This window comes from Melopsittacus undulatus, chromosome 17, assembly GCF_012275295.1.
Source record: "Melopsittacus undulatus isolate bMelUnd1 chromosome 17, bMelUnd1.mat.Z, whole genome shotgun sequence".
In the NCBI taxonomy this organism is placed as follows: Eukaryota; Metazoa; Chordata; class Aves; order Psittaciformes; family Psittaculidae; genus Melopsittacus; species Melopsittacus undulatus.
In genome coordinates, this window is record NC_047543.1 from 164,471 (window position 1) to 180,044 (window position 15,574).

The 15,574-nt window shown below is 52.8% G+C and overlaps 3 protein-coding genes across 4 annotated transcripts; 1 reads left to right on the top strand and 2 right to left on the bottom strand.

The window, feature by feature from the left end:
* Positions 1-851: 851 nt before the first annotated feature.
* On the bottom strand, positions 852-6,893 carry PSME3 (proteasome activator subunit 3). The gene is made up of 11 exons (XM_034070242.1): positions 6,730-6,893; positions 6,374-6,406; positions 5,995-6,057; positions 5,423-5,527; positions 5,065-5,113; positions 4,375-4,487; positions 3,686-3,754; positions 3,411-3,478; positions 3,205-3,259; positions 2,905-2,991; positions 852-2,483 (listed from the first exon to the last, which is right to left on the bottom strand). The coding sequence occupies exons 1-11, from the start codon at positions 6,769-6,771 to the stop codon at positions 2,403-2,405; spliced, it is 765 nt and encodes a 254-aa protein (XP_033926133.1). The 5' UTR covers positions 6,772-6,893; the 3' UTR covers positions 852-2,402.
* Positions 6,894-7,000: 107 nt separating this feature from the next.
* BECN1 (beclin 1) lies at positions 7,001-11,073 on the top strand. The gene is made up of 11 exons (XM_034070238.1): positions 7,001-7,165; positions 7,238-7,305; positions 7,390-7,448; positions 7,732-7,822; positions 7,996-8,132; positions 8,519-8,713; positions 8,927-9,073; positions 9,593-9,742; positions 9,824-9,884; positions 10,336-10,478; positions 10,686-11,073. Exons 1-11 carry the CDS (start codon positions 7,042-7,044, stop codon positions 10,852-10,854), a joined length of 1,344 nt encoding a protein of 447 aa, XP_033926129.1. The 5' UTR covers positions 7,001-7,041; the 3' UTR covers positions 10,855-11,073.
* CNTD1 (cyclin N-terminal domain containing 1) lies at positions 10,975-15,569 on the bottom strand. 2 transcript variants are annotated; one of them, XM_031045198.2, is made up of 7 exons: positions 15,198-15,569; positions 15,053-15,128; positions 14,665-14,839; positions 13,564-13,615; positions 12,976-13,120; positions 12,499-12,595; positions 10,975-12,067 (listed from the first exon to the last, which is right to left on the bottom strand). In XM_031045198.2, exons 1-7 carry the CDS (start codon positions 15,367-15,369, stop codon positions 11,906-11,908), a joined length of 879 nt encoding a protein of 292 aa, XP_030901058.2. In that variant the 5' UTR covers positions 15,370-15,569; the 3' UTR covers positions 10,975-11,905. The 2 variants fall into 2 exon arrangements, with proteins under 2 accessions (XP_030901058.2, XP_005139927.2); XM_005139870.3 differs by having other exon boundaries at positions 13,564-13,726.
* Positions 15,570-15,574: the final 5 nt, after the last annotated feature.

Consider the following 15,574-nt stretch of genomic DNA (forward strand, 5'->3'; position numbering starts at 1 on the left):
CAACTATAGACACCAAACCCAGAGACAGGGCAGACACCTGGGAGAGAAGAGCACAGGAAACCCTGTGCCAATGCTCCCGACACAGGCAAGGCTGAAGCATGCCCAGTCCAGACCTCAGCCTTTGGAAACCTCCCATTCCCTCACCTCACGGGGTCAGCTCCTGGACAACAGAACAGCAGGAATTGCCTGACCCTTCCCAACGGCGGCTGCGAATGGGAGCGTCTGCATCTGCACCCGACTGCTGTGTCTTTGTTCTCCACTCCCAGTTTAACAGTGCCCGGGTAGGGGCTGGGATGTCAACCGTGAAGGGCCCCAACAGTGCAGTGCCACCTGCAGAGCAGAGCACAAACCCCTGCACTGAGGAGTGAGGGTCATGGACAAGAAACCCTCCCCTGCTCCTGGCTTCCAGTCCAGCTCCTGTCTCTCAGGCCCCAGCAGGGCTCTCCCAGCCCCAGCAGCACAGGGAAGGCAGGAGCATGTCCTTGAGCCTCCCCCAGCACGAGACACAGAGGCCAGGGACAGCCCTTCCCTTGGCACCACTCACAGGGAGCAGGCAAGAGAGGAATGGAACACACACAGCAATGGATGCTGCAGTCTCGAGGAGACACCACACAAACCACACTTGGTGCCCGAGTCCCATGCACTGGGCTGAGGTGGGACAGAGCAGCTCAAACACAAAACCATGGGCTCAAAGGCAAGCTGCAGTAGAAACAACCTACAAAGCAGTGCAGAGCAGTTTACAACAGAGAGGAATGAGAACGCAGGGAAGGAGCAACTGGATGTGAGAAGGGCACAGCCACTGGCCCTGCGCAGCCTGGGAGCTCAGCATCACACACAAGGGGCTACCTTAGAAGAATTCCAAGTACCTCATTTTAATTTCTTGACATGGTCAAAGTTTACACACGTTCACCTGGCAAAGAGAGCCCAACAACTGAAAAGGAATCAATACAAACACAAGGGGAAGTGCTGCTCCCAGACAGCAGCCAGAATGCAGTTGGTTTGTTACTGAGCATTTATTAACGGGAAGACTAAGAGGTGACTTACTACAAACAGCAACAGAAGAGTCTATAGCGAGGGCCAGCAGCCCTCCACACTGGGGGCAAATCCCTGGGAAACCAGCAAGAGACACCATGGCTCTTAGAGGTGGAAGCAGAAGTAACAAAGAAACTAAGTAAAAAACAAAGGGAGGGAATTCATTCCATTTGTCACTGTTGTTACAATGGGGGGAACACAACTATTAAGGCTACTGCACAATGAGAATATACAGGTGTACCAGCGAGACCTGGGCAACAGTGAGGTTCCTGAAACAAATGATTTCACGTTCCCTGAAGAGGGGACTTAAGTAGAAATACTATAAATAAGAAAAATTTTGGAGCCTGCAGTGTTCTGGGCCCATTTGCCACACACAGAAACTGATGCAACACAACCAGTCATTCCCAAAGGGGTTTGTAATGGACCATGAAACGTTCCGGCGGAGTGCCCAGGCACACGAGCATGTCCTCTGCAGGGGAAGGACTACAGGGTCTGCCATGGAACCAGGGAGGTGGGCACCAGCCATCCTCACCCCAAGCACCAGCTGCACGGGAGCACTGCCAGGGGACAGTGGGGCTCAGCCTGAGCACATGTGGAGACTACCAGGAGTTAGTATCAGACCTTGGGCCCTCCCTCCTCTCATGCTGAAGGGGCAGCAGGATGCGTGTGAGTAACGTTGGGTTTAGCCAAGAAAGTGGCTCTAAGTCCAATCACAACCAGGGGCAGAAGCCACCCGTGCTCCTGACCAGCTGGGACAGTGACCAGCTGAGTTTCAAGCACCACCTTGTGCTGCTCTGCGCTGATCTAGCCAGAACTGACAAGGCAGAGGGACACGGGGCAGGTTCTGCTGAGTCAGGAAAGAGCCAGGAGTGCAGAGCAGGCAGCAGCACCAGGGCCAGGAGGGGCAGGCTCCCCTGTCCTTGCAGAGCACCAGCAGCAGAGGGACCCAGCAGCAAAGAGCCAGCTTCTCCCTCACAGCACCACCATCCCAGCATGCTCTGTCTGCCCCACTCCCAGAGACCCCAGCTAAGAGATGGGGCAGGACAGGGGCTTGGTCTCTAGTGTCGCTCCTACTCAGGTAGGAAGAAAGGCATGAAGGAATGTTCCTGCCTGGCTGGTGCTCTCACTCCGAAGTAGCTTCTAGGGCACCCCAAAGCAGTACAGCCTTCTCGGTACCAGTTACTAGAGGGAGGGAGAGCTCCTGAGACCTGAACAAAACCAATCACAAAACTAGGCAAGAGTTTCTTTAGAGTTTAACTAAGAATGCGATACTATTTCCAGCCAGTTTCCCATCTCGATAGTCACGTAACAAACCAAGGCAATGACGGTCTTTAGCTGACTGAACAGTTCTCAAGTTCAAACGTTGACACTTAATAGAGGGTCTCAGCATTGCTGCTCCGAGGCCTCTTGATCTTCTCGATGTTTTTAAGGATCATGTCATGCAAAGTGACCTGCAAAAAGGGAGAAGAGAAGGACTCAGAGAGGGTGAGGGGATGCAGCATTCAGCCTTCACAACGAGCCCTGGTTAAATCAGCCGCAGAGCTCACGCTGGCACTACCCTCATCCCTTGCATGCAAGCACACCCCTAGTTTAAGGTAGGGGCTTCCTGCAGCCAGACTGTGCAGAAGTCACTACATGTAACACAGAAATGTAACATCTCTAAGGACCCCAGGGATAGCTTGGACTGCAGGGAGAATCCAGGAGGCGGAAGGGGTATCCTGTACTAGACACCAGCACCCCCAGGAGAGGTGAGAGTCAGCTCCTCTCATCAGAGCCAGAGCAGAGCAGGGAGGAGGCAGGAGCGGGTGCACCCCAAGGGCAGGAGGGTCACTGGGGCTCTCTCCGGTTGGCAAGCTCCAGTTTTCCACTTACATATTGATTCCTCAGCTCTGAAATGATCAGGCGCAGACTAATGTACTCCTTCTCGTCGATCTCGGTCACGGTGCGGCGATAGTCCTCCTGCAGGGAGCAGAGGCTGAGCCCAGCGCTGCCTCCCCAGCACCAAGGGAACACCCCCTTCAGCTGCTCTCCTCTAATGCAGATGTCCTGCACATCCCTGCATGGTCCTTCCCTGACCCTCAAAACCCTCAGCCCAAAAAGGACAGTGAAGTGGCCCAAAGAGTCCCAGAAAGCAGCAGCATGTACCATGTACATCTCCACTTCCCCACTCACCACATGAGGGTACTTCGCTATTTTGGAAACCAATTTTGCTCTTGTGATATAATATCTGGTAAGAAAAAGGAGAGACTAAAGGTCAGATTAACAGCACCGACATCTTTTTGAGGCCCAAGGTGCCCCAGGGAAGCTGAGGGACCTTTCCCAAGCACCTCCCTTTCCCAAGGGGCTCCCACAGACGAGGCCTATCCTTGCATGCCTACCTAGAAATCTGGTCCAGGTAGGATGCTGCCTCACTCTCCACAGTTCGAAGCTCAGCAACTGTTTCCTCCTGCAGAGAAGAGGAGGAAGCCATTAGCTTCACGAGACTGCTCACTAGGGCTCTGCAAGCAGCAATACCATGTCAGGCTCAGGCTGGGCTTTTAAAACTTGAGTGAACACTATCAGATGAAAGATTCAGAGGAAACCAAGAGATCCGTGTCCCTGGAGCACAGCTCCTCCTGCAGCAGGGCAGTGAGTAGAGCCAGCAGTGCCTCACCTGAATAGAAACACCAAAGTTGTTTCCATCTTCTATCCTGGGAATGAGAAGCTGCACCCACATTTTGACCTGTGGTGGAGAGATGACAGCACTGATCACTAGCGACATCTCCACAGAGACCGTGCTCAAAAAGATGTGGAGAGGGACCAGGGAAGGGCCACGAAGATGATCCAAAGCTGAGAGCTGGGCTTGTTCAGTCTAGGGAAGAGAAGGCTCCAGAAAGGCCTTACCCCCACGTTCTGGTGTTTAAAGGGTGGCTACAAAGAAGAGTGAGACTCCCTTTTGCCAAGGACTCACATGGAGAAGAGGAGGGATGATGGGCACAAATTATTCCTGGGGAGATTCCAGCTGGACACAGGAAAGTTTTTCCCAATGGGAACTATCAGCTGCTGGGATAATCCCCCCAGGGAGGTGGATTCCTCACTACTGGACACTGTTAAGATTCAGCTGGTCAGAGTGCTGGGATATCTAGTGTAGGTCATGCTTTGCCTAGAAACATTGCACCAGATGATCCTTGAGGTCTCTTCCAAGCTGGGATTCTAGGACTATTTCCTTACACCCACCCCCAGCCACTGCAATACAAATCCTGCCTTTCCTCATCCACAGAGTACAGAGGGGTCGGCTCCTTCCACCCCGAGCAGCTTTGCCTCCATCCTCCTGCTTCCACTTGCTCCAGTGCTCATACCCACCGTATTACACTTCTCAATAAGCAGCCTGATTTCTGGTTTCACTTTCTCAATGATGTCCACCAGCTGCTGGTTGCTCTTCAGCATCCCATTGGGCATCACAAACACTTTGGTACCTACCAGCAGAGGAGAAAAACACCTCATCAGGACACCCAGGAAGAGCTGCACCAGCAGATCAGACCAAAGGTCCACCTGAGCATCTGATCTCCTGCAAAGGCTTGTGGACACTGAGTCAGGCTATAGCTAACTCGCATGGAAGGGAAGATCTGACAGGGGATGACAGCAGTTACCACAAGGGAAGGTGAGAGAATGGGGAGCTGAAGAGCTCCAGGCTGCTGAGCCTGGGCACAAGGGATTTCCTGCTCCCGTGTGTTTTCTGTGCCTCAGCTTAAGCCAAAGCCTGGTATCTTCCTCCAGACAAGGAGAGCCACAGAGAGATGAGCTGCCTCTGTCAGCAAGCGAAGCTCAAGCAAGTACTACTTGTGGCTATCAGAGAAGTCCTAATTATGCTTCTGAGAGCTGGAACCTGACTCCTCCTCAACAGAAGCTTGGAGAGGTCGTGGGGACAGGCCTGCATGAGCAGCAGCTGTTGTCAGGGCAGGGCAAGTGGGATTCATGCCATTTCATATCCCCAGGGCATGGCGAACTGGTTCAGGGTGCAAGCAGCAACACAAGGGACATGGGGACTCTTACCCTGAAAGGTCTCCTCGCGCTCCTCCAGCTTCCTCTTTTTCATATTTGGCTAAAACATACAAAATGTTTTACTCACAAACTACTCAGGAGCTACAGCAGCGTCCCAGAGGAACCAAGGAAAACTTCAGAGCCTCTGCTACACTCCTGGATCTAAGCATCCTTCTTTAAAAGCAAAGGAGGTCTGCAGAGCACAGGACAGCCTTCAGCAGACTCCCCAGGCTTGAGAGACCAGTTCCTAAAAGCCTTTGGGAGAGCCATAGCCTTTCACTGAGTGAGAATATACCCTACTCCAGCACAGGGCAAGCCATGCAGTTTTAATCAAGAGCAGCAGGGAGCCCAGCCAAGTGAGTAACCTTACCCCATCCAGTCCATCGTGGCTATTTGTGAGAAGAATTGGGTCAGGCACTGGGAGATTCATGTCCGAATGGATCTGAGTGAGATCATGAATATTCAGGATAGGATCCTGGAAAATAAAGCAGATTTGTTATTTAATGATGAGTGAAGAACTTCTGTCCCACCAAACACAATGAGAAGACAAAAGATTCAGCTCTCTCTCATATCCGACTATAAAATAAGGACAAATGAAACAGAAAGGGTCTAACAATAAGCCTGTGAGGAGCCCTCCCTCCACCCAGGAGCAGCGTGCCAGCTCCAGCCTGGATCAAAGCTATCAACTGCCTGCAGGGCTGGAGCCATGTGAGAGCACAGCACAGCCCCACATAGCAAAACATGTAAGAAAGATAAATGTGGTGATCGCACAAAGAAAACTGGAAGGGGAAGCACCCCCTCTAGAGCCAAGAGCACTCAAATGCATGCAAGCGACTGAGCTTCACCCCCCTGCAACACAGGGAAAGACACGAGAGGACAGAACCTGCCACGGGGCTACCAGCGCTCAGCTTGCACATGGAAAAGGAGAGGGAAAAACCTCACCTTGAGGAACCCATCGAGTTCTAACAGCTTCTTTGGGAAAAAGTTTGCCACCAGGTCTTCAGCCTGAGAGAGAGAGAACAGACAATGCTGTGAACAGCACTGAGAGGATCCCGCTGCTAGAGAACAGCAAGGAACCGACTGTCCGAAGGCAGGAGCAGCAGAGCACACGAGTGCGGTGGCTGCAGCCGCACCAAGGCAGGGTGCGAACGGGCCGGGAGAGCACGAGGCTCAAGGCCTTCGCCGTGGCTGATGGGCTGCAGAGCCCCCGGAGAGGCTCAGACCGCAGCGGGTCCCTCAGGCCGCAGCCGGGTCCCTCAGGCCGCACGGACCCGATGTGCTCCTCCCTGCGGCAGCAGGGTCGGTGCAGGGGGGGCCTCACCTCGCTCGTGATCCGCTCCCGGAAGGAATCCACCTGCGGAAGGAGACAAACCGGAGCTCAGTCACTGCCGCCGCACACCGGGCGCGCACCGGGGGCAGCCCGAGCCGCGCCTGCGCGGGCCGGGCCCGGCGGCCCATCCGTTAGCACGAGGGGAGCCCAGCACCGCGCAGCTTCCGCCCGGGCCGGCGGCGGCACCGGGCGCGGACGGGCACGTTCCAGGCCTCGCTGGGGCCCTCCCGGTGCAGCGGCCGGGCCGTGCTCAGGGATCCAACGGCGGCGGTGGAGGCAGCGGGTCCGCCCCGCCCCGAGGTCCGGGCCCTGAAGGGAGGGGGGGAGGCCGCGGGCGGGACGCGCACCTTGAGCTTCACCTCCGGGTCCACCTTGAGCAGCGAGGCCATGGCGGCGGCGCGCGGGGAGCTCCGGTCCGGGTGATGCCGCGGGGGCCGCTCCCGACACCGGCGTCGCCGCCACCACCGGAACTGACCTCACGCGGCGCGCCTGCCCTCCGCCGCGCGCACGCGCCGCCGCCCGAGGTCCTGGCCGCTCACGGGAAAAATGGCCGCCCCTTTCCGCACGCCTCACACACACACCCCCCCCTCCGTTACACCCCTGCCAGGACCCCGCCCCGCGCCTGCGCGGCGGCGGCGATGGCGCGGGGCTGAGCGGGCATGGAGGGCAGCCGCGCGGCCGGCACGGCGCAGGTCAGCTTCGTGTGCCAGCGCTGCGGACAGCCGCTCAAGCTCGACACCTCCTTCAAGATCCTGGACCGCCTCACCGTGCAGGAGCTCACCGGTACCGGGGCCGGGGCCGGGGGGGGGGGCGGGGGGACGGGCCCACACACGGGTAACGCCTCCTCTCCCGCAGCCCCGCTGCTGGCCGCAGCCCCTGCCCGGCCCGGGGACGCGCACGAAGAAGAGAGCGCCCTGACGGAGGTACGGGGGGGCGGGGGCAGCGGAGGGGGTGTCCGCTTACGGCTCCCCCCCAACGGCCGGTGACGGTGTCCGCTTGTCCCGCAGGAAGCGTTCGCGGAGAACCGGCAGGATGGAGTGTCCAGGCGGTTCATCCCACCGGCCAGGTACGGCCCCAGCTGTCCCTAGCGCAGCCGCGGGGAGGCCCCGGGAAACGGGGTCCCCTCCGCAGCGGGGCCCTGCACGTAGCAGCCAGAGCTGTGTGACCTCTGTTCCCCCGGCACTGCCTGGAGCTGCCCCTTCCCTGCGGGTGAACCCAACTACCGTCCCCTAGAGCTCACCCACAGTCCAGCTCCTCCTGGCCTGTGCTCCTCCCTTCTGCCTCTTAACCCAGCCGCAGGTTTAAGCCTGGCCCCTGAGCACTCAGCTCTCCATTAAATTCTTTCCAAGAATGATGTCGACAGAAAGTGCCAACAGCTTCACGCTGATCGGGGAGGCATCGGATGGCGGCACCATGGAAAACCTCAGCCGCAGGCTGAAGGCAAGTGTTGTGTGAGCTGGTAAGTGTGGGCACCTCCGAGCCACAGCAACGCTAGTTCAGGATGCCCTGGGAGATCCAACACGGGTCTCCTGCTGGTACTGGTGGTGAGTTTTGGGTGAGGAGCCAGCAGCAGCCGCAGCTTCACCCAACCTGATGGCAAATGCTTCCTGCAGGTCACCGGTGACCTCTTTGACATCATGTCCGGGCAGACAGATGTGGATCACCCTCTGTGTGAGGAGTGCACAGACACGCTGCTGGACCAGCTGGACACGCAGCTTAACATCACGGAGAATGAGTGCCAGAACTACAAGTGAGTGAAGTGAAGGCAACCCAGGACAAAGCAGCTGTAGGATGGGGAAAGCCCAGTGGCCATTGGGATATCCCTGACTTGAGCACTTGGAGTTTTCTTTGAATGACATGAAACCTTCACTTACAAGTGTCCTTTGGTAACAGCTTCTCCAGCTGAGGTCCGTGGCATTCCAGTGCAACACAGGGCTCCACAGAGACAGCTCCTGTCAGGCAGCAGCAGCTCTCAGTCACCATCTTGCTCCCCTGTTCTGTGTGTTCCTCACTCATGGTGCAGGATCAACACAGCTTGGGAATAACAAGAGTGGGAGATCCCAGTCCCCATCTGCAGTGCTGTGAGCAGAAGCCTCCCAGCATCCCTGGTTTGGTAATCCTGGTGCTCTCCTTTAGGAGGTGTCTAGAGATCCTGGAACAAATGAATGAGGATGATAAGGAAAAGCTGCAAATGGAACTGAAGGAACTTGCACTGGAAGAAGAGCAGCTGATCCAGGAGCTGGAGGATGTCGAGAAGAATCGCAAGGTTGTGGCTGAAGACTTCGAGAGAGTCCGGGCAGAGGCGGAGCGGCTGGAGCAGGAGGAAGCTCAGTGAGTGACCCACAGCTCAGCCTAGGGCAGGGATTTTAAGTAATAGATAAATGGGATTATAATGTAGAGGAAGCTGTAAGTAACAGTCAAATGCAGGTGGCTTGGTCTTTGTAGAACTGGAGCTGGCATGGCCAAATAAGCCCTGAAGTACCAGGAGAGCAATCGTTTGTCTGTAAAAGCACTTGACATTTGCCATCTTGCTCTTGTTCAAAGGTATCAGAAGGAATACTGTGAATTCAAGAGGCAACAGCTGGAGCTGGATGATGAGCTGAAGAGTGTGGAGAACCAGATGCGCTATGCCCAGATGCAACTGGATAAACTGAAGAAAACCAACGTGTTCAACGCCACCTTCCACATCTGGTACTGTGGGACTGCTCGGAGCAGGGACAGCACTAATGGGGTCACATGTACCTAAAGGAGGCTGCAGAGAGGCTGTTGATAAGGGCCTGTAGGGACAGGACAAGGGGAATAATGGTTTTAACCTGCCAGAAGGGAGACTGAGATGAGCTCTTAGGCAGAATCTCTTCCCTGTGAGGGTGCTGAGGCGCTGGCACAGGGTGCCCAGAGAAGCTGTGGTTGCTCCATCCCTGGCAGTGCTCAAGGCCAGGTTGGACACAGGGGCGTAGAGCAGGCTGCTCCAGTGGGAGGGGTCCCTGCTCGTGGCAGGGGTTTGGAACTGGATAAGCTTCAGGGTCCCTTCCAACACAAACTAGTCTGGGATTCCATAATAAACAGATAACAAGGGTTTGCTATTTACATACACTTTGTTATCAGAGCCCCAAACTCACTTTGCTGAGCTCCTTGTGCACCACAGCCATCACACTACTGCCAGAAGCTGTTCCTGCTCCAGCAGTTTATTTCTCATTCCTCCTATCACAGGCACAGTGGTCAGTTTGGCACAATAAATAACTTCAGACTTGGCCGTCTCCCCAGCGTTCCTGTAGAATGGAATGAGATCAACGCTGCCTGGGGGCAGACTGTGCTGCTGCTCCATGCCCTTGCAAACAAAATGGGCCTGAAGTTTCAAAGGTATGTGCCATATAACCTTTTGCTTCTGGCCCAGACAGAGGCAGTTGGGCTCATCTGCCTGTGAATCCTATCTCCTTTCAGATACCGTCTTGTACCTTATGGCAACCACTCATATTTAGAGTCCCTCACAGACAAATCAAAGGTAAGAGACCCCACACAAGTCACATTGACCTCGAATGCCACAGAGCCCTGGTCACAGAAGGCAAACTTAGCTTTTTATGAATCCATGGCACAGGACAACTGTGTGCTACAGCTTCTCGAACAAAGTAGCTAATGTAATAACTAGTATCTAATCTAGTAACTCCATATCTTGTATCAAGCTGCTCTTCCTGCCACCTGGTTAAAAACAACAGGACTCTGGAGCCAAACACTGGCCAGAGGAAGATGGTTTGGGCTGATTGTTGGTGATTAGGAACCCAAGCCTGCACATAACAGGCACCAACCACAAAACAAGTCACACTTGCTATGTGCCACAAACCATTTCTAAGGATCCCATCACAAATTTAAGTCTCACACTAAAGAGGACTAAAGAGCTGCAATGACTATACCCAAATGGGAATGCTTGGTGTGCTTGAAACCCACCTCTTTTCCAGGAGCTTCCCTTGTACTGTTCTGGAGGCCTGAGGTTCTTCTGGGACAATAAGTTTGACCATGCGATGGTGGCTTTCCTGGACTGCGTGCAGCAGTTTAAAGAGGAAGTGGAGAAAGGGGAAACCCGGTTTTGTTTGCCCTACAGGTGAGTACTGCTGTCTAACATAGCAAGTTTTCTCTTAGTTTAATTGGAACTTAAAGCCTGTTCCTCGGGTGAAGACCTAGGGCTTGCTAGATTTCAGTTAAAACCAAAGTATTCTTACATAAAATAACATAAATGTCAGGTTGAAATGTCACATGGAAATGAAATGCTCGCACTAGTAACATACTAATGAAGCTTTGTATGGTCTAGGATGGATGTGGAGAAAGGCAAGATTGAAGACACAGGTGGCAGTGGTGGCTCTTACTCTATTAAAACACAATTTAACTCTGAAGAGCAATGGACAAAAGCACTGAAATTCATGTTAACTAACCTGAAGTGGGGTCTTGCATGGGTCTCATCCCAGTTCTATAACAAGTAACCATGGGAAGAACTCGTCCTGGCAGCTGCAGGATGTCTGCGTCCCGTCAGAGAAAGTCGCATTAAGATGTCTCTTAATATTAACCAGTATAAAATGTTTACAATACCAAAAAACCACAAGACACTTTATTTAAAAGACCATTATTACAAGTAGTATATAGAAAAGCAATATGTAAAGTTGTGTCATGGAGCTGAACAGAATAAAAAGCTGTTAAATCAATGCTAAACTGGTACTTTGAGGTTTATAGATTGAAATTACTGCAGAACTTCAAACGGGTGAGTTCAGTACCACTCTTACAGCTGAACACAGGTTAGAGAAGTGAAATGCTACAAACACAGGAACATGGAGGAGCTCACGGTAGCTGCAGTCTGAAATAAAGGATTCTAAGTCATGTCAGTACTCTGTGCCACTCAATGTAGCAAGGTTTGACACTGCTTCAAGTACTGTTAGCTGGGATGATACTTCCTGCAGCCTGTTCTCACTGGAGGTGCACCCAGTAAATCATAAAACACTGTTGTACACAGAGAGCGCTTCCATGTGACATGGGCACAGCTCCCAGCGACAGGCTCAGCAAGCCCCTGCTATCGCAACAGTCACATCGCTTTCCAGACTGGGGGAGCTGTCCCTTTGACCACAGAGGTGGGCAACTGCCTGCTGGGGTGGGAGCAGAGGGGGGACACAGGAACATCCTGGCTGCCTGAGACAAGAGTTAGTTTTAAAGCAACAGCAAATAGAGAAAGCAAGTACAGCTCTGTTTGTAATGGGGTTGTGAGCTGCTCCTAGTGCCATTACCGCACCATGCGCCTCGCTGCCTTTTCAGCACATGACTCCTTAGAACTTTCTCCTTGTTCAAGGAAACTTCTATTCATAACTAAGCTGATGTAAGTCTCACAATACAGACTTTTTCTGCTCAAAGAGGTGCCTCCCTTCACAACACTGGGATGTTGCCTGAAAGGAGCTTTTCTAACTTAACACTGGTGTTCCAAACAAAAGCAAACCAACTTGCATGGGGTGCTCTGGGCAGTGCTTTGCTGCCCTGGGCCAGGCATCTCTACTGAAGAGGCCCAGTTCTGTGTTCCAGAGCTTTTGTTCCACAGCTCCTGTACCACTGCCTCGGAGTGGTGCTGCCAATGACCTGTTCCAGTACTGCGTAAGAAAAATCTTGTATGCTCTGTGAAGTGATGCCAGTGATACAGTTCAAATGCTCCACAACCTTAAAAAAAACCCAAGAGAGCTACTTACTAACAGTGCCTAAGAGATGTTCCTTTACAGACATACTTCTTAATCCTGCAAACCTAATGGGAATAACGGGAATAACTGCTCCATGGCCACTCTTCAACAAATGTGAAGCCTCTCAGTGTGTTTTCTATGTGGATGGAGGTTTGCTTGCTTGGGTTTGGGGGGTTTTATGTTTATTTTGCATTTTCCTTTTTAATCACTTCTACTGAAGAAGTGAAAAAGCTACAGGTTATGAAGTAGTCCCATGGGATTACTTCACCTGTATGGGGTTTTTTCTGGCTGCGGAGACGCTGAAGCACAAGGACATACACTAGTGCATGCAGGAGCCTTCCAACACCCTCACACATGCTTCCTGGTGCACTTCAACAACCCACGTAGAGCCAACACCTTTAGAAGTGACTGTACCTGCTTCCAGTGCCCACGGTTTAGTACGAACACGCTTGTGCTGATGATTCCTACAGCCAAGAGCATGAAATCTTCCTTCACTGTCAAAAACTTTGCTCTGCAGAAGTAAAAGTGTCTCCTGGTGTCATCAATGCCAGCTTTGCAGTTCAAAAGCACCTGCTTATGGCAGGGCTACAAAGCACATGTTCACTTACTCAGTCCAAACAGAGCCTGATGCTGTTGACTTCAATGGACAATAACAAAGCTGGGGGTTTATGATTACATTGAATATTTCCCTAGCTTACCCCTAAAGCACCTGTGTAGAAGCACATTTCTCTGAACATTAAGCTCAATAAATGCTGAAAACCCCCCAAAATTATTGTTTCTTAAAAATATACCCCCCAAAACTAACATCATGGGAATTATGCTACTATTTCTTAAGTGTTTTTTAGGGTTTTCATTTCAAATAGTCAAAGCATCAGGCAGGGAGCTACTCACACTTGCAGTTCGCTTGGTGTGGAGTTTTCGATGGCCATCTTCAACAGAGTGTCGTAGATAGCATCTCGTGCAAGGTAGGAGAAGTCAAGGAGCTCAATACACATCTGATGTAAGGGCTTGGTGGGAAGCAAGCAGCCGTTGTACCCTAGCACAGAGATCACACAGGATCAGCACCACATCCCAAGGCATGACACTGGATTAGAAAGAAGCTGTGAGCCACAGATTGAGATTCCTGGTGCCAACTGCCCCTTGTTTCTGAGTGCCACAGACTTTCTCAAGCTCACTATCATCTCACTGATAGCTAAATTCAGGTTGTTAGACCTTGGCTCTTGTAGAAAACATGTTCTTACATTAGGTTTTGGGGGTTTTAAGCTCTTCTACTGAACACATCATGTTCAACATGCTGTCCAACAGCACTCATCAGATTCCAGTAAGGACAAAGTTCTCACCCAAAAAGTACAGCCCTGCACAACGTGAATGCACCATATGCCAAAATCTGTAATAGGAGAAGTTCTGGTTCAAACCAGCAATGGCTCTATTCCACCTTTTGAAAATCCTTTTCCCATCCTCTCCTCTTAATCCTCTTACCCAGAACCTCCAGGAGCAATTCCACGTAAGCCAAAGGAGTCGAGACGTTGACCTGGAAGTGCAGAGTTTTTAGAACAGTAAGTTCTGACTCCAGCAGCTCCTGTTTGGTGTAAGAGTACTTCAGGGACTGCAGAAATTTTAAAGCTACGTCACTGGTAACTCTCTGAGGAGGAAAAAGGGGGAAAAAGACAAATGAGCTCCTGGGCAGTGGGGAGAAGCAAGCACCTCCTTGGTTTACTCCTCCCACTGGATTTCAGCCGCAGCCACTGCAGCTCCCATGGATCTCTAACCGTGTCTAGCTCCTCTATTGAGCTGGAATTAAAACTTCAGTTCAGACCTTCTCTCCCCAAGGTTTCCTCTACCCCATGATCTTTCCCCCTACAGACATACAGCTTTCGACAGCCACAGACTGACTTTTCCCCATTGCCTGCACTTTTCCCCCCAATATTGGGAATGTTTCCTGACAAACTGCTACTTGACAAGTGACAATTCATCTGCCCTACATGTTTAAACCTAAATTTAGATCTCCATTTCAATATACTTTGCATTTTAGGATCAGTAATGGCTTTCAAAGAGGAAATAATAGAATAGAAAATAAATGTGGGTTGGAAAGGACCTTAAGATCATCCAGTTCCATGGACAGGGACACGTCACACTAAACCATGTCACCCAAGGCTCTGTTCAGCCTGGCCTTGAACACTGCCAGGGATGGAGCATTCACCACTTCTCTGGGCAACCCATTCCAGTGCCTCAGCACCCTCACAGTAAACAACTTCTTTATATCTAACCTGAACTTTCCCTGTTTCAGTCTGAATCCATCACCCCTTGTCCTATCGCTCCAGTCCCTGATGCAGAGCCCCTCTCCAGCATCCTTGTAGCCCCCTTCAGACACTGGAAGCTGCTCTGAGGTCTCCATGCACCTTCTCTTCTCCAGGCTGAACAGCCCCAATGTTCTCAGCCTGGCTCCATACAGAAGGTGTTCCAGCCCCTGATTGCTCTCATGGCCCTCTTTCTTTCTAACTTATTTTTAAGAGACATAAATGTACCACACAGCTTACTACACTGCTAAAAACCACGACAAGATCAGGTCCATTGGCTTACGTTATAGTGCAGGGACAGTTTGCTCGCGAGCTGAACACATGACACGAGCCGCAGGACAAACGTGTTGTAGAGCTGATCCTCCAGAGAGCTGCAGCTGCTGCCTCCCCTCTGCTCACTGTGTTTAACACTCTTGCTAGAGGACTTAGAGATCTGTTCCACCTGCTTGATCATAAACCTACAAAACCCAAAAGTGCTCAGAAAACAGTTCTCTTCTGATAAGCAAAAGGAAAAGCAGCAGTTCTGAATGTAGTCAGCTCGAAATTGAGCTAAATGAACAAAGAGATAAAGAGAAAAGCCCATCACCGGTTGGTTGAGCGGGTGGTCCAGGGCACACCCAGCAGAACCACATGAGACAAGGCACACACTGAGCACTCGGGATGCTCGCTACCTTTCGAGTAACTCCACCGCCTGGTACCGCGCCGGCTGCTCCAGGCGCCACTCCTCAGCCAAGAGGAAGATGAACTCTGCAAGAGATGAGCAGCGTCAGCCCTGCCCCGGCCCTGCCCGGCACAGGCCGCGGGGCTGGGGCTCACCCACGATGCGCTCCTCCTTGAAGCACCCGGTGCCCTCCGGCAGCTCCCTCAGGTGCCACTCGTTCTCCGTGGCCAGGCGGATCAGCGTGTCCCCGATGACCTCCGGGCCCGCCCTGCCGAAGGCAGGCCCCGGCTCACGGTACCGGGACTCTGCTTGCGGCCCGGAGCCCATGGCCCGCTCCGGTGAACGGCACCGCCGCGGCCCCTCAGCGGGGCCACACCTCAGCACGCGCGCGGTCACGGGGCCCCGCTCCGCCAATCAGAGCCCACCCCCGGCTCCGGCCGGGCGCGCGCCCGTGCCGCAGCCAACCACTCGAAGCCCCTCTCCCAAAGCCACTTCCGATTGGACGCGTACCCCTTGCTGGATGTGACGTCAG